The following is an 18,172-nucleotide window of genomic DNA, read 5'->3' as shown; positions in this document are numbered from 1 at the left end:
ACCGAAAGCCATAGCAACAACGGTGCGAGCAACATTCACAACGACGCGAGCCCTGGCATGTAGACGGTGTAAGTTTTGACACCTTTCGATTCGATTTCGCCAGTGGCCACGGCCACGGCTAGATAAACAGCTGCCGAGTCCTGGGTTCGCTACCAATCGCCGTTTCCAATCCGAAACCCATCCGTGGAAGGGGATCGTAGCCAAGATTAATAGCGGACCCGCCTGGACTGCTGATTGTTGGGACGCTTAACTTTAAGCATAAGAAAAGGGACAACCAAGCACAGCTCGGGCGGGTTTTAAAGAGAATTTCGGCACCTTAAAGAAAACCCCTAACAACGAGTTAAAGCGTGCGCCTCGTGTCGATCAATTCGAGAACCCCGGAAATAGAATCTAATCGATAAAAGGACAGCAAGAAAAGCTCGGCTATCGAGTTCGACCAAAGGTCAAGGCACAGTGCCGCTGCTGAGTGTGTATTTGTTAGCTTGTTGTTGAACTGCCGTTTAGAGTGGCCAGTCACGGTAGTGTGTGACGTGACCGCCCGCCCAATCACCCATCCGCACGGGGTGTCGTTATCTAACAATTGTGATAGTGTTCCGTCGTTATCGGGTCCGGCGCGCGCGTGTGTTGTGGGGCACCGGACCGTGAGTTTATGCACACAACTAACCTCTTCGTGGACGTGGGCACAACACAACCAACTGTCCACCACCATCCGGGGTGCTGGTGCTGGGAATAAATGGTTATTAACGTACGGTTGTTGGGGTCACAGCTCGGGGCGTGCTGTCACCGTCGCTGAAAGCGTCCAACTTCCTTTTGCTGGACATTTCACGTGCGTCGTGCGCAGAACGGTACTCCGGCGTGCTGCGTGCGTAGCACACGGGGTGACTATTTTTATGCTACGACCAAGAATGAGGAAACGCATCGATCGCGTCCGTGTAATACGCCATTCCGGGGGCCGATGACGTGCGTAACAGCTCCTTACCATTCCGTCTTCCGGGTTTTTTTGGGAAATCCGCGTGACTTGCGTGAGTTGAGTTACATTGGGGACCCTCCACAATTTTGGTTCTGTTGTGGTTCGCTTGGCTATGTTTAAGGACATTAGTTAATAATAAAGAACAGTGGGTTGCTTCGAGCGCCCAGTAACTGTAATGAGGGAACTAAATTTGTCACAATCAGTTCCCATCGATCAGCCCACAGCCGCACGCACACAAACACTGAGATCCGAGTGAAATGTTCTCACGGACCTCGGGTTGGGTGCGGGCGCTGGGTCTGTGAAAAGCGGAACGAGACCGGAAGCCGACACCGAGCGGAAGCAGATCGATTACACCGCCCGGCCCAGCGTACAGACAAACAATTCGTTTGTTTTACCGCAACAAAACTCGAGTCACGCAAAGTAACGGCGGCTGCTGCGCTGCTTCTCACGGCCAATAGGTCCGGGGCCCATGATTGGTTTCTTCGATTGAGTTTCTTTTCGACGAAACTTTTTCCGAACCAGTGCAGCAATAAGATGCAAAGGTGTGAACAGCCACAAGAGACGCCACACGAAGAAGAAAGTGAACCCACCCGTAATATGTACAAACATCGATTATTATCGTTTGTTGGAATTATTTTCGCTCCACCGAACGATAATGCGTATTTTGTACGATGAGCTCAGCCACCAGACGTTCGTTCGACAGCCCATAAATGGGTGCCCGTTTTTATGACATCCATCGTCTGGCGGAGCGCTTCCACTTCCGCGATCGTTAGGCTCCGGGTTGTTGTCGAAATCTCAACATTCGGGACGCAACATAACAAAACACCGCACCGCACGATCAATCTCAGAATCAGATTTCATCGGCCAACGGAGACGAAAACCGAGAACCTGTTTACCGGGTTAAGAATCGTCGTCGTCGTCGTCGGAACCGGTTCCCCCCAGAAGGAAGTAAATTCTCACGACACCATACGGTAATAAAAAAAAAACGAACACCTTTCTTGATCACGGTGCACTCCAAAAAAGGAATCAATGAATTCCCTTTCGACACCCGGGTCCGACGAATTTATCACCTGGGGTCTCGGCCTGGCTGTGCCCCCGGAAGCAGACGACGGTGAGTTCCGCTTGACGCACGGTTACTCCAAACATGGTAACCCGGCGCGCTGCTCAAGGATAAAAGATAATCCTCTCGCGCACCGGGCCGGGCCTGACTCGCTGAAAGAGAGACAGAGAGCAATAAAAGTGTCATGCGCGAACTGATCGCGATCGCTGCAATCGTTTGATTAATGATCGATGCACATATTTGGAGCCCCGTCACGTATTTGGACGCCGTCCGATCGGTGGAACAGAGAGACGGCAGACAGAGTGAGGGAGAGAAAGACCTGGTGGTGGTGGCATCCTTCAATCTGCTGGCGGGTCAACGGTCGTAATCGTTCTTCGCGTGTGTCGATCACCACCAGCACCAGTGTGTTTGTGTGCGTGGGGTGGTGGCCACCCCAAAAAAGCGAAACCATTCTGAGGGACCACAACAGCCCGGCCAGTCGTCGTCGTGAGCTCGCCTTCCGCCGATACCCCACGCACACTTGAGCGACCAGCGTGACTCCGGAAGCCTGTGGGGGCCCGGGGTGGAGCAACAACCTCACCCGGCGCGGATTGCGGGACACAACACGTGTGTGTATTGGTGGTGGTCGAGAATGATAATTTGTTGGTCGTTTTGTGTTTTTATGCTCACTTCACGTCTCTTACTGCACACAACCTCCCGAAGGTCAACCGGTTTGGGAAACCGCGGCCTTTGCCGTGTGGTGACGGTGTGCATGTATTGGGCAGTGGGAAACGCAATGTTGACCAACGGATTCGAAGTGGCCACACGCGAGGGATGTAGCCGCCAAAGTAACGATCACCCGCCCGGTATCAGAACCCGTGCGATTATTGATTTTTGGGGGTTCATGAATTATTTGTTCCACGGCGGCCCCATTTGGAGGAACTCGACAAAGCACGAAAATATGATTATCGAATTACGGCTATTAATAGATTGTCGCCTTCAGCCATCGCCATCACATTACGATGATGTCACAAAAAAGCCATCCATCAAAGGGTGAATTCGAGTGTAATTTTGGACCATCGGAGTCCGTCTCTACTACTTTCCATCGATCCTCGCTCAGTGCCGGATGGGAATTGTTGCACAATTTGTTCACCAAACGGTTCCAATTGAGTGGCCCACATTTGCCGCTCGACTAAAGTTTCGAGCCAATTATAAGAAAACGAAAGTGACGCAGGTGGCCGGTGCAGAAAAAGAAGAGCAGCATTGGGAAAATGTCTTCCCGTCGATCGAGCAGCACGCCGGCGGTGGCGTTACGCTTCTCTTGCGCTCGCGATCGACGGTTTTCGAATCGTTCCATTACCATCACCACCAGCAGCAGCCGTTGGTGAAGACGCTCACGCTCGGGGCGCATTTAGGGGGAGCTTTAAATTCGCACCCCAATTTGTTCCAAGATGGGGCCTCTCGTTTGATGTAATGCACCCGGGGCGGCATTCGAAAATCTTGCACCAGAAACACGTAACGCCCGCCGGTATGACGTTGGCGAACCTATTATGTAGGGTAGGGCGCTCGTCTTTCAGAAGGCCAGCAAAAGTCTAATAATTTTCCAACTCCAAACGTAATAAATGACCAAAACACCTTTTGCAACAAACTCCACGCGAGAGTCGATATTTTGCAGACCGACCGAACCGAAGCACGTCCAATCCCTCGTCCCGGTGGGGCAATAAAATAAAGTACCAAGAAGCGCGAAAATAAACAATAACTCCTTCGCCCGGCCGGCGTCCCAAAACCACGCCCGACCCCCACCAAAAATCGCACGCGTTCCGAAGCTCGGTAAACGCGATCGATCGATTCGGCGCAATGTTTGGCGGCAGCGGCCGCGGGTTGCGAAAAAAGGGCTCTCACTTTTTGCGTTGCTTGCTTCTACTTCGAAAGCGAATGGTGACGGGGGCTTGGACGGGGGGCCGCACCGTTGTTGCATCGATAAATATTCGTCGTCGTGGTCGACCTTGAAACGCATCGCGGCGGGGGGGCGCTTGGCGCAACGGAAATCAGCCGACGGTTTAGAGAGAGGATTAAAGGAGCCAACTCTGCGTACGGAGAAGATGGTTGCGATGGTATCGAAAGTCGTTTTAATGATTGTTTAATGGCTGCGACCACAGATAGCATTCCGCACTGCGTGCGCCACGAGCTCCTGAAGCCTTTCGCGGCTCCCTCTTTCGACAGACATCACACGGAACACGGAACAGTGTATCAACGGATCATTACGAAATTCCGGCAGCGCTCCCAAACGGCACACGTGAGATCCGGCCCGTGCTGCAGCAGGACATTGCGCACCATCGCATGACTGGCAACGATTGACCAAAAACCGTGTATCCGGTGCATGTGCAGAAATCGTCTCCGGTTGCATAGAACCGCGCTCGGAACGTGCTCGGCCTGCTGGTAGCCACGTGATGGAGGACACGTTTCGTGGCAGGTTTTTGCCCGCCCGGTGACCGGCGTCACACGAAACCTTAGGTAATCTGCAGTAAAACCGACCGATGCCGACCCCAATGTGAGCCGTGCTGGGTGTGGGGTGGCTGAAGAGTGTCCCATAATACGCGTTTAGGCGGTCCACTTATCGATCAAATAGTAACACAGAACATCACCCCTCATAATGGCCAGTTACGTAGACAAAAGTTTGGCCCCGAACCAAACGAGTTCGACCGAAGAAAACCATTTGTTGCGACCCCCCCACGACACATGCCACAAAAAGGGAGAAAACCACGGTCGAAACTGTTATCAGCCCGTAAATGGGCGGTAGAAACTTGACCTTAACCACACTGTCGTTAATGAATCCGGCAGAAAGCCAGCTGATGGATTAGGGGCATCGTCTTAGCACCGTCGATAACCGGCCAGCGGTGTCCTGGGTGACCCTGACCGAGCTTCGGCTGGTTCTAACAAGATTATAGAAAACGGCGCGAGGAACGCGTGGTGATGCCGTTCCCGTGATTCGGGGCTGGCGCACGGGTGTGTAAAACGTGCTCACCAACGGCGAAGCACGTGAATCGACGAAGGCAGTGGCTGCGTGGGGTCGTTTGCGTTCGAGATTAGAGAACCAGACAGACCCCGTTGGTGGCAAACGAAGGCTGAACACAGTTTCTTCCTTGCAACTGCTGCTTCGGCTGGATTTTCTCACGTTCGAATGCATTCTCGCCAGCCACTGACGAAGGTTTCAACTCTAAAATTCAACTACGCACACAACAGAAATGCAATGAAAAGAGACAGAGCATCGGGAGTACGGGAAGGAAAGCGGAAGGTAAACAAATCCGCGCTGGCGGATGCAGATGCAGTGGTGCAACAACGCGGCGGCGGACACGATGGCCGATGTCAGCCGAGATGACAGGAAGTCGTACGGTTACGGTGCTGTAACTCAATCGAAGCACCAGCCGGACCCAGCGACTTACGTAACACACCACTTTTCATGGCTGCACCTTGCTCCGGGTTTCCCACAGGAGCCGCAGGACAGTGGGAAAGCAACTTTCGACGGTTGCTCAACGTTTTTTTTACTAAGCCTACTTAATATTATTCGCTCGCAAATAGATCGTCCTCGGAGTTTTCATTTGTCAATCAGGCCGAACGAGTGATGTGAACCGATTAGGCTGTGGAACGGGGAAATACCTTTAGAGCAGCTAGATTGCCGGTGCGGGCCGCATTGAAGACACCCTCGAGCAGCGCAACGTAATTGCAGGACACCATTGTCGCTCCGTTGTTGTCGGCCATCGTCTGTTGGCTGGCGATGGCTTCCGACGAAGCAGGTGGCGTAGAAGTCATCCAGAGGGGAGCACTGCTGGCCACTCCGGTACTAAAGAACACGTTCCCTTGCAAACACAAAAACGCACACTAGCCGTACGATCCTTCCTATTGGAAAACCCCCGCACGGAATTCTTTTCACTTATTTCTCGACTCGGCCGCACATGCAATGCCCACAGCACACAAACAATCTGCACAACCGACCGAGGATTCTGGAATCACAACACAGCACGCGCGCCGTTCGCAGGATGTTTTTCTCCGGAAGGAAGTTACGCGTCACGCTTCGGCACTGGCCACAAGCCTTTCCTCTTCGCCTCTCGCGCTTCGGAGGTGCGTAAATTTTCTCCACCACCAACCGGAACAGGGGTGACAAAATCTAAAACGCACAAAAGTCGGATCCTTGGCAGCTAGAAACGGGTATTCTTTCGCTCTCACTCTCTCGCACGCAGTTGATCCTCTTCTCTCACTCTTCGCTTGTTGTTTTAGGTTAGGTTGTGCACTCCTTCGGACACCCTGTTCCTCGGGTCACAACCAAGGCACAGCGGGACAAACGAAAACTGCAAATCGAAGACCAAGCGTGGGTTACATTTGGATTCTTCGTGCTCTTTCTCCCTCTCTCTCTCTCTGTGGGGAAGAAAATGAAGTCGAAATCGATGAGATTCGTCAAACGCAGCACATTCGGGGAAAACAGAAACTTCTACGCTGCTTCTCGCGGCGAGATACGGCGGTTCGTGCTAACTAATCTCGTGCACGCCCAGGAAACTGATTCGCGATAAGCACTGCTAAGCAAACTTACCAAAGGGGTGAGCTGGCGATTGCACCGTTCTCACAATCTCAGCACCTGCCGTTTTTTTCTACTTTCTATGCCTGCGAGAGCTGCCCGTTTCCACGCTGCGGACCGATTTTCACCGAGCGCGTCCTTCCCCGACGAAATATTTCAGCGAAAAACGTCAAACCTACTCTTTACCGTGTGAGATTGATTCCACTGTTCCGTTTACTGACCATTTGGCCGACGAACTGACTTTCGAACCTGACTTTCTCTGTGTTTCGCTCCCAATAACGGCCGTTAAGTTGGGTTTTTTGTTTCTTTGTTTTGTTTGTTCGTCAGCTGTTCCACCGCGTTTTTGTGCCGAAGCAGGTTTCAGGTTGGTTTTTGGGTCGACAACGCTCGATATCCGCCGTAATCCAGCTGGGCGTTGCGGTGTTCGCGAAAATGGGTAATGGTACACGAAAATGTAAATGGTAATGTAAATGCTACATGAAATTCAGTGACAAATAATTAGCAACCACGGATTTAGACTTTCAGCTCGTCGATGTAAACGCTTTTCCGTTAGCAGCGCGTTTACATTCCGTGGTTTAAAGTTAACGCAGTTTTCGAAAATCCCGCTAGAGAGCGCTCGATGCTGATCATACACTGCTTTTCATAATAATAATGTCAGCCGTTTTTTCAGACTGAGGCTAAGATAAAACTATTTTTCGTAGATGAGGAACCAATTAGTTTTGCAAAAGTAATAATATCCTTTGTTTGGTTTGCAATCTGCGTTTGATGTGTGCAAACTAAGTACGCATTAGAAACGGAAAATAGTTCTGAAATGCACGTAACGTGCAGAAATAAAATGTTACTAGGCGGCTACACGAAGCGTGAAAACTAGCGTAAAATTAATTTGTAATGTCAAAACGTTTACGCTTCGTGTGGCAGCAAAAATATAAAAACGAAACGTGAAACGTGTTTACGTTCGTGTTTTTGGTCCAAGAAAATAGAAATAGAAGAGAAATTAATTGATTTCTGAATTTTTTTATCTGTTTTTCCGATTTTATTGCTATACCAGCAAATAAGAACTTGAATTATCCTCTGTTTGTAAGCAAAGCGTATGCAAAAAGTATTCACGCTCGGGTTTACGCCTCGGCCGACCCGTAAACGTTGTGACAGCGCCGCAGCAGTTTGGCATTAATCGTTAATGTCAAAATCATTACGTTACGGCTGATGGTAGCACCCCAGTTACGTTGAATCCAAATCTAATTATATTGAGCTAAGTGTTTATGGATCGATGTGGTGCCGGCCAAATTTATAGAAACTATAAACTGAGCAACTTGTTTCTAATTATCAACTTTTTGGCTCTAGTTTTCCTTTTGAATCGATTGTAAAAGTAACGAACCTTTCGAAATCTGCAAACGTTACGCGTTACGCCTCCAACACTTACGCAGCCAACTACAGCACGCAGCCACTGTCCCGCTCTAGCATCAGCTATCTCTTTCCCGCCGAAAGTGAGAAGTGAGAATGAGAAGAATTTGGACAGTGAGAAGAATTTCGATGTTTTATTTATTGTTTGTTTTATTAAAACAAGTGTTATTATAGTGTTATATGTTATTAAACAAGTGTTTAGTCCGAGGAATTATACTTTTGAATTATACTATTAGAATTTTTTTCAATTCCCTTGTCTCGAAAGGGAAATTGAGTGACAATTTCGACTTAGAAAGGGAATTTCGGTCAATTTTAGAGCCCGGGAACGCAAAATAGGAAAAAACAGAGACCGAGAACGCGAGAGAATTTTTTCTAGTTCTTTGTTTTTTCTTCGTTTTGGAAATGCAAGATTTTGACTAAAAATGTAAGATTTCTATTTTCTCTTATTTCACTTATTTTATTTTTGTTTCACTTTATCTTTATTGAATTGTTTCAATTGAATTGAATTTTGAATTATGGACAATTGTAAAAAATCGTTACAATTCAGAATCATAAATATAAATCTGCAGGCGAAAAGGCGAAAGGCGAAAGGCGAAAGGCGAAAAGCGGTTTTGACAGATCAGATACAACAGAAACTTCACAAATTACAACTTTACTACGGAAAAATGGAGTGAAAAATGGAGTTACCAGTGAAAAATGGAGAAGCGAAACTGCTTCGGAGATGCTGAAACTTTTACTCAACTCAAACCAAACCGACCAAGCTGCTGCGGCTGAGGTAACAACAGAATAAGCTGCAACGGATTGCATATCCTCAACTAATGCACCAACTCTTGGCTTTTCCTGATCTCGGTCCATCGTTCTCGTTTTTCCGCAAGTCTACGATAGTTATTGGATTCACTTTCGTGGCGCAAAATATAAAAATAACTGCGAAATTTATATTTCATTCAATTTGAATTCGATGTTATTCGGGGCTGGATATTGACGTTCGCAGCACTTGGTTAGGTTCGTCATCAGGTTTCAGGTTCGAAGGCTCAAAGTTACGTTGAACCGTGTTGAGATTCTCAGAGGAAAGGTTTCCACATCTTCAGTTGGTCAGAAAGTGCAGAGCCTAAAAAATTAAAATTCGAGCAAGAAGGAAATATTTAAACTTCTCGCTACAATAAACAAATAAACAATAACAACGTTAAGCGGAAAATTAGAGTGGTGCTTAGTTAAACATTTTTCAACGTTTTGTGCGCGTGTATAGGTATTTTCCCGTCGAATTTCACGCCTACGGTAAATTTTCACTGTTCACTGTTTTGTCGAACATCCGAACAAGGAGCTATGATTGAAAACTCTGGTAGCTGCAATCTGTCAGGCTCGCTACAATAATAACGTTTAGGTCAACATTGCCAACTTTTGCTGCGAACATCCGGAAGAGTTAAAACTGCTCGTAAAGTGTTTGTTTCGCTACGAAAATACTACGCTGAAAACTAGAGTGGCCTTTGTTCTACGGGCAGATGTTCCCTTTGGTTACAAAAGTGCGTGTTCCAGCGTGTGAGAATAATAATTTCCTTGTGTTTTGCTCGCAGTTCCATTGCGCTGGGAAATAAAGGCTCTGTCTGGAGTTTTTCTTCCGTAGCCAAGTGTCGAGAAATCTTGTCCGGGCTGGCGACAGTGAAGAAGGTGCTCCGTGTTTCCTGCCCCAACGGGTGAGTCCCTCGGAGAATCGGACCCCGTTCCCTCGTTCCTCGTGTTCAATGTGCCCGGTTATCGATTGAAACCCGCCGCTGATATGACGCCACTTGCGGCGAAGAAAGCAAAACGACGTCATAGCGCTCCGTTATTGGTGGCCGAGTTCTTTTACTTTTTTCCCTTCTCACGTAAACCAATCTGATTCGTCATCTTTCTTTGCGTCTTGGGCAGAGATTATTGTTTTGCATCTTTCTTTCTTTTCTGGTGCTGATGTAGTGGTGTAGCGTTACTGACACGACCACAACCATAACCACTGTTTTGGTCCTGTTTAAAGCGTCGCAGGTTTTTTGCTCGTGTTTTACTTACTGTGCTGTGTAATTTGTGAAATGTTTTGCATATTCAATTGCGGAAGAACGAAAGCCTCTTAATTATCGATCGATTTGGCAACCTCTTTTACGTTCCCGTATTCGATTTCGAGGATGTCCTCAAGAACAAAGCGTTTCCTTCCCATTGCCAGACATTAAGAACGTAAAAGGAACGCAAAGAGTGCATTTCTCTTCGACAGCAAACGGAACTCCTAGTTCGATTCCTTCTGATTAATTTTATGCTTTCCATTTCCAGCAGCAAAAAGTTGAAAACCGTGTCCTTTACTCAACACGAGTGCAACGTTTGTGTTGTTTTCGAGTGTCCAAGTGTGCGTGAGCTGTATTTCCGTGTAAATCCCAGTGAATCGTATTCGTATCCTGCTACGAAATCCCGATCCAGTGTTTTTGTTTGTGTTTCGCCTTTTCACGAGCCACGCTCTTTCGGTGCTGTAAATTTTTGATAGGTTTCGCTTGCCCATCGCCACCGATATCCTGATCCTGATGTCCCTATGGCCGTCGTTCGCTAGTGTTGGTGAGATTACACCTGCGTTGTCCTTTCACTCCACTGGTGTGCGTTTGATGTGAGGCGAGTGAAGGGAGATAAAAACGGTCGAATACCAAACGGCAAGGCGCGTGTGGGATAGTGTGTGCGTATGTGCGCGTACGATCGAGAAAGTCGGTTAATTCCGTGGGTCTCGCGCAAAGTAAGGAAGTAAACGCCATCGGTGATCGCGGGCGCGTGGAAATTAGCGTGGAAAAGAGAATAAAACCGTCGCCAATCCGTTCGTCAACGGCCGCGTGCTGTTGCTGCGTGGTGTTGTTGTTGTTGCTGTTCGCTAGCTAGTCCGTTTCCGCGCGCACACCCGGCCGAGGTGAGTGCGAGGAGCAGACGGAAATCACGGAACACAACATAGGCTCGGTCGAGGAAAGCGCCGACATTACGGAGACCAACGGAACAAACGTCGTCGAAAGTATGGTGAAACGGTGAGTGTCGCTAGCATTCGTAGCCCTCTAATCAACGTCATAAACTAGGCTCGGACGAAATGTCCTACATGGACGCCCGAAGGCTGGGAAAATGCGTCCCTGGAAGTCTCCGTTAAAAGCCCTTCTCACGCCAGTTGCTTTTGCCCATTCCGACATTCGATCCTCCCTCACAAGTCCATGTGTCGCTTCATAAAGAGGAACCTCGGCCCATTACGGGCGCATCGGCCAATGATCCATCTACCTGTCCTTCACATAATTTGCAGAAGAAATAAACAACAGCGTTGGAGATATTTTTCGGACACGGACAAAATCGGACGAAATCGGACACCGGTGCGAGCGAAAGGCGAGGGATTTTAGGGAAAATTGCGGTGAAGGTTTTCGTACCTTTTGCCTACCACGATCTTCGCTGTTCGATCGTCGTGTGTTGTTGCGTTTGCCACATCCTGTGCAATATCCTGCTGCGAAGGGTATCGAGAGAAGGTTCCAAACATGCTATCGGGTTGGGCACATAGAAAGCAGATTAAACAAGAAACACCATTTCCATTCATGTTCAACAATGTCCAATTCCACGAAGCAGAGCGATATATTTTTTCACATATGTATGAGGTTGGAGCGGGGCGCCCTATTCCGAGAGGGCCCAGCAATTATTGATTCATTTTGCATACGCCACGGATGACATAATAACAGCTTCGTATGGCTTCGGTCCTTCGAGGAGGTCTTGGCGAGGAAGCCCGGGGTCGTCAGGTGTCTCCCGGCACAGCTCGTTTGCTCTGCGGCTAATGACGATTTTATGATCGTGTTCTAATGATTTTTCCCGCTACGATGAGCTCATTTAATGGGTCTGTTTATTGTTGCAAATAATTGCTGATCGCCGAGGTTTCTCATTTGATGGTTTGTTGGAACAACCTCAGGCCCGGCAGTGTAGGGTATGCCTGGGGGGCCATTTGTTGAACTTGTAATTTATTCTACAGGCGAGCGTTTCCTTGCAAATGCAGGACAATTTCGGTTTGTTGGCAATTTTGCTGTTTGCTCGTTGCAGAGAAGATGAAAATGGCGTATAAAGTTCTTCCAATTACAAGACGCAAACGTTCCCTTTCGCTTTTCCTTGGTTGTGTTTCTGGACTATTTATTTCTCAACAGCTGCGTTGTAGCAGCGTGCCCTCCCAAGGTGACTGCGGCATTTCCTGCTCCCTGCCATCTTATGCAAAAACACCATAAATATTTAATGCGACAGATGATGTCGCGTCGGCTGGCTTGCGGATGGCGATGATGCGTTCATCGAAAGAAAGTCTGTTGCGTTAGTGTCACTTTTTTCCATTTCGCGCCAATATAGTGAAAAATGTTGAACGAAGTCATTATAAATTACGGAGACCTAATGGACCGTCCTCCGATTTTTTTCAACTTCTTTTAATTTCATCGCATCTCGATCAGTAACATAGCTCGCAACACCGTTTCACATCATTAATGGATCATCCGACATTAAGTTCTTTGATTTTCATTCGTTTCATTAAAAAAATTTATTTCAAATTTAATTATTACACAGACGGGTCATTTGTCATCATCGTTCTATCATCACTAAATAAAGATTGTTAGAGTCATGTGAATGGAGTTGATTTTCTTGATGAGGTTCAATTGGTCATTAAGTACAACAATCTCAGCTCATTGCAATTCATTATGGTGCTAAAACATTAATTAATATTTTATGCAACCACGCTGGATGTAGAGCAAGATAACGCTGACAAGAATGGCATATGCGTTGATTGTACAACATTGCCCGACACATTGACACATTGCCCAATCGATTGAATTCAACCAATCAGAATCTCCTTAACGCAAGTACATTAATTTGGAACCGCTTCGCAAGCTCAGTGAACGCCAATTGTTAGGTTTCCTTCTGCGAACACCATATTTTCTCCAAAGATTCTTTGTTCCAAATGGGTTTCTACCTTTCTGCCGCTTGCGGTGTGCAGCATTTCTTCGGGAAAACTATCTGGCTAATCATCTCGAGTGCATTAAAATTACTATCCATCATCGCTTGTTTCAATTTTCTTCGTTGGTTCTGCTCCATGTAGCAACAGTGGCCGTGCCCACCGCGCCCTCTGTGCCAAGCCCGAGGACACCGATTCCCGGTTGCGGTTGGTCACTCAAGTGCACGCGCGCTCCCTGTGCTGCAATTTTATGACGTGCATTATTTCGCAATCGGCCAAGAAGGTTGCACTATGAGTGAAACGTGAGAGATGATAGAGGGAGGCAATCATTCCCAGGCTTCATGGCCACGTACGTAACCCGCAGTTTGGAGCAAAAATCGGAACGTTCGCTTGGCTTTTGATGAGAGCTACTGAGCAATAGTTGCATTTCGCGTGTCCGCTGAAAGGCTAATCGGGGTCTTTCTTTGAGGTTTGTGGTGACATCATTTCATTCGCCTTTTTTCTATTGTGCGATCATTGGGCCTCAAATTCGAATCACTATTTCACTGTTCTTAGTTCATCAGTGGGCTCCATTCTGTGTGCATGTCATGCTTCGAGGGGCGGTTACGCAGATTGACAAGTGTGATTTGAAAAAGGTTTAAAAGTTGCCGTGGCCATGTGGCGCGGATGACATATGCACAAACTCTTTCGACGGAATGACTCAGGAACACTTGGCGCAGGTACAGTGATACCGTACGGATTTTATGACCTCTGTCGTATAGAGCAGTGTGAGAGGCCCTAGTGGTTCCACTTATGCAACATCTGTTTCTCTATTCCATTCTTTGCATTAAAGAGTTTTGTTTTGTATTCTAGTCTGTAGGGCATAAGTATACGAAAATATGTTCCCATTTTGCTAAACTATGTTTATCGTCAGCCGATGACTCTGTTGCATGATCACATCGCGTAGCGATCGTCCTTTTAAGAGTTCGACCGACTGGACCCACCTGTCGTTTCGTTGCCTCCAAGCTACGCCGTTTTGCTCAGTGATCTATGGATCACAAACTGCTAATTAATTTTACGGCTGATCGATGATCGATCGGGGATCGGTTGTTTGTGTGTTTATTGGTTGGTCCGAGCTTAACGAAGCGTGGCTGCTGTTGCGCCGTTGTGATGCAATTGTTGTGATGGTGTGTGGTCATATTGAGTTGGCTCGTTTTTATGATTTCGATTTTTATCAAGTGATGTAATCGTTATTAAAACACAGTAATACAAGCCGCCTCTTTGGACAAATTGGCGCCTGCCGTGAGGAAGCAATCGTGGTAGAGTCTGCAAGAGTGAATGATGCATATTTTTATTTATTTTGTCACGATAATCGATCTCTTATTTGAGCCGCTTCATTAGGGTTTAAAACACACGCAGCAAGGGGCCAGCTGTTGTTACGAAGCGTGACTAAAATTTCAGTCCCTTTCTGTGGCACATGCTCAGTAACGAATAAACCCGCTCATAGCACGTCGTCAGCTGTCTTTGGCGGTTCCATCGATGTCTGCGGTCAGTCGAGTGCCGTTTTCGACGAAGGTTTCGATCCTGCTGCTGACGCCGCGCATAATTTTACTGACGACGGCGAAACCGTTGGCGAAACGAACTGGGCAGCTGCTGCTGCTACTAGTGGGAGAATTCACGGGTAATGCTTTACATAAAACTACCCACCCCGTTGATGGCGTTTGCGTACATTATGCTCGCCGCATAATACTGTCCTGTTCCGTTCTGCGAAAGTGGCACACGCATGACGTCACACCGTCACCATTTGCTGCAGTTCTTTTGCGGTCGATGTGCTGCCAACAAAATCATCCTTTCGGCTGGGTGTCCGTTGTCCTTTTTGTCGTCGGTCAGCGTTTAGGAAAAATTGAGGCCAGTGGCGTGCACTCTCTGCTCTGTCAAGTTCAACCAATTGGGGCCTTGCCGCCATACGAAAGGAGGCTCAAACCGCCTCTCGAATCGGATCGATAAGATTGTTTAGTGTGTAAGCACTTTTCAAGCAACGAAAGACACGACTCGAAACATCGACCGACCGTGCTGGGAGGATTATAATAGCGCGGCGCGGCGGTCAATTCGCTGTGGAAGGACGACACAGTATGAAGCGAACATATATTTTGTCGCCGTAAAATGAGAGCCCCATTGGTGGCGGTGGATCAGTCGCATGTTTGCTCGTGCTACCAGGCTGATTTATGCTGATGGTGCTCAAATTTCACCAGAAAACGGGTTTTGCTATTGAATAAAATTTTATTACCGTGCGCCGTATCCAAGCGCACAGCAAACGTGTGACGGGGTGAGTCTCAGAGTGTTTTCCAGAAGCTAAAACTATCAGCTTCGAGTACCCGACGATTACATTACTGTTGCTCGAGCGGGCGTTTCGTTCATATCGTTCCCTGCGTTTGGTATTTCCTTGCTTTGTTTACGAAAATATTCTACTATATGTAATGCAGAGATGTGGAAATTTATCTCTCCTTTCGCCGGAATTTCCTTTCAGTGGTCCCCGGAGCACCCCGAGATAAGATAGCGTAAGAGTGAGTGCGGAAAAATAAATATTTGTACGCAGCACAACTTCGTGTGCGCTTCTTCTGATAAGGGACAACCGGTAGCTTGATAAAGTTTGGAAGATACACTCGTTTCGTAACATTTGCTACAAACAGCGCCAAATGCCTAAATGTCATTGCACCAGCATAAAAACTAACGACACAGTTCGAATCGTTATCTACGATGTTGGAGAATATTCCTTCGACAATCGGCTCTTACCAGGAATGCAATCGAACCATAAAATATCGAAGTCGTTCTGAAGCGGAGCGCCTTTTCTCGAGTGGCGAACTGGCAATCTTTTCTTGCAATTATAACGCCTCCTCCAGTAATCGGAATCGTCGGTAAGTCCGTCGTGCGCCGCCGTGCGCAATCGAAAGCGCTGATGCGTGGCCGGGTGAACTCATCCTTACGATTTGCCGTGCACATCGTAGGCATTCGGCGAACGTGGACTAGGGCCCCCCCGCCGGTCACGAATGGCCGATGAATCATCAGCAGCACTTCGCGGCCCCACGTTACTGGTGGGTTGATCTCAGACATCGATCGAGAACCCGTGCGCGCTACGCAAAATCGCGCTCTTTACGCCATTTGCGCCGGGGCCATCGCCACGGTTCGAGTACCACAGGTGGCTACCTCCGGACTGCGTCCTGCGTCGCTCCGTTCGATTGTTTGCTATTGCTCCGTCGGCCGGGTACCGGGTGATCGTTTTGCTGCCACTTTAGCGAGCCGCGCAGCTTTTACTCCCTTTGTGGTCCGGGCCAGATTCGATTATGATGGTTGGCGCACTGACCCCTGCGGAGGAACGGGCGGCGTTAAACGCGGTCGTGGCGGAAGAGTTCCGGTTGGGGCGACCGGGTGGGGGCCGTCGGTCATTAAACCCACTACGCAGCGCACCGCGATACGGGACAGAATTCCTCTCTCTTTCCCTCGGGAGAGAGAAATTTTGGAGAGCAACGTAGAACGACAGAGCACACAGAGACAGTGACTCGACTCGCGATCCGAGTTGTGCGCGTTCATACCTTATCATATTCTCTATACCTTACTATCATATCACACTATATTAATTTAAAATAAAATAGAATATAATATAACTAGAATTAATTATAGCTAAGTTAGTACATAAAAGAGACGAATTGGCTTAAGCAAAAAATCTCTATAATACATGAAAAACAACAAAAAAACGAGTTGCGCGTGTATGGGTCCGGGACTTGTGCCAGCAATCGTTGTGTGTGCGTTTGTTACTTAAGCCCTGTGCCGCCCCAAACGGCGGAGTTGAGTTGTGGGGTCTGCTCTCCCCACGGACAGACGGCCGCCGATGACAGATGACAGATGGTTCGGGTCTTTCGAAGCGAAAACAAAACAATGCCCGCCTGCGGGTCATTCCACTGTGGCTTCCACTTCCCATGCAAAGTATGGCCGGTCATACCTGGACCGCGCGCCCGCTGATCAGTCCGACAGCTGGAAGTCTGAACCGTTCATCCATCGCACTGGCTAACAGTTGCTGTTCCCGCGGCTCTCTGGCTTTCTCTGGTCCAGTTGTGTTCCCGGTTAGAATGACCCCGGCGATGGTACCGAAAACCGCAAAAGCCTATCGCTGGACGGGTGGTAAGACGGGTCTTTTCCCCACAACTCATCAGCAAGAAAAATGGGGCCGACCGAAACCACCAAACGGCGCGGAGTTGAGTGGAAGACAATGAGCAGTTTGCTAAAATTGGCCAACCGCCGGGTGAGGCTATCTCGTTGAACCAGTGACCGATAAAGCCAGTGAATCGCCCCTGATCATCCCCACCCCACTCACGGGTCTCTCTAATCGGGTTTCGCGGGGCAAAATGTGGTTCAGTAAATTGTTTTAAATTTCGTTCCATGTTTGTGCGATCTCTATCTTCTCGCCGCTCACTTGTTGCGAATGAGCAGGAGGAACGGTACATGACGCGGCCATCAGGCCGGTCCCGTCTGTCTTATCCACGGCCTAGGATGAAGCAGTTGATTAGTCCGTTTGTGCATGTGCAGCATGATATCATCGGGCGGGGCGGCCTTTGTTTTCGAAACTACTTCTACGGAGCAAAGATAAACACACATTACGACGTCTCGTCAGAGAAGCGGTGAACGGTGGCGGCGTCGTCGGAAGTCTGGGCGCGAACACGGAGCGAACAATTATCTGTCGCGTCGCGGTGCAGGCGGGAATACTAATTACTACCACAATGCGGCAGCAGCTCCCCTTTGGTCGGTATGCAACTCAGGCACGGGACGATCCGAAGAGTAGTGCGCCAAAAGAGCTGTAAGGATTGCTTCCACCATCTTTGTTCCTTCGGACGATGAAGCGACAATCGACGTGTTGATGGGCGGGTATCTTAAAAGCAATGGATTGTGGAACGGAACAGTGGGACAGTCATACGGGCTGTCCTGGCATTTTTGGGGATTCCTCTGTTGGTCTATTTTGGGAGCCATCTCTGCGTCTGGTCGAGTGTATCAATTAGTGTGTGTTAACACCACTTTGCTAAGTGTCACCGTCTAGCTACTGGGCTGGGCTCCTAAGTACTTCCTCCTATTACGCACGACGGACATATCCATCGGGGGACAATGTCCACTTTCCGCCTGCGGTCACTTTTAACTCGTCGCAGTAACCGTCTGTCATCGTTGACGTTTCGACTGCTCTGCTTATCAAACGTGTAGAATGTAGGAATTTTCAAG

At 48.4% G+C, this 18,172-nt stretch overlaps 2 protein-coding genes across 2 annotated transcripts in view; one reads left to right on the top strand and one right to left on the bottom strand.

Moving 5' to 3' along the window:
• The window catches only part of LOC131208252 (protein fem-1 homolog CG6966), a 41,556-nt gene extending 34,824 nt beyond the window's left edge, over positions 1–6,732 (bottom strand). The window contains exons 1-2 of the mRNA XM_058200909.1: positions 6,595–6,732; positions 5,667–6,422 (exon numbers count right to left, since the gene is read on the bottom strand). Of these exons, the coding sequence (XP_058056892.1) occupies positions 5,667–5,819 (153 nt within the window). The 5' untranslated portion in view covers positions 5,820–6,422; positions 6,595–6,732. The remainder of the gene's footprint in view (positions 1–5,666; positions 6,423–6,594) is intronic.
• A 2,381-nt stretch (positions 6,733–9,113) lies between these two features.
• The window catches only part of LOC131208611 (protein pellino), a 36,653-nt gene continuing 27,594 nt past the window's right edge, over positions 9,114–18,172 (top strand). Inside the window, exons 1-2 of the mRNA XM_058201411.1 lie at positions 9,114–9,255; positions 10,279–11,003. Of these exons, the coding sequence (XP_058057394.1) occupies positions 10,993–11,003 (11 nt within the window). The 5' untranslated portion in view covers positions 9,114–9,255; positions 10,279–10,992. The remainder of the gene's footprint in view (positions 9,256–10,278; positions 11,004–18,172) is intronic.

The sequence above is a fragment of the Anopheles bellator genome, chromosome 2 (assembly GCF_943735745.2).
Source record: "Anopheles bellator chromosome 2, idAnoBellAS_SP24_06.2, whole genome shotgun sequence".
Taxonomy (NCBI): Eukaryota; Metazoa; Arthropoda; class Insecta; order Diptera; family Culicidae; genus Anopheles; species Anopheles bellator.
Note: the sequence above shows the minus strand (reverse complement) of the source record. Positions and strands in the feature narration are given on the sequence as shown.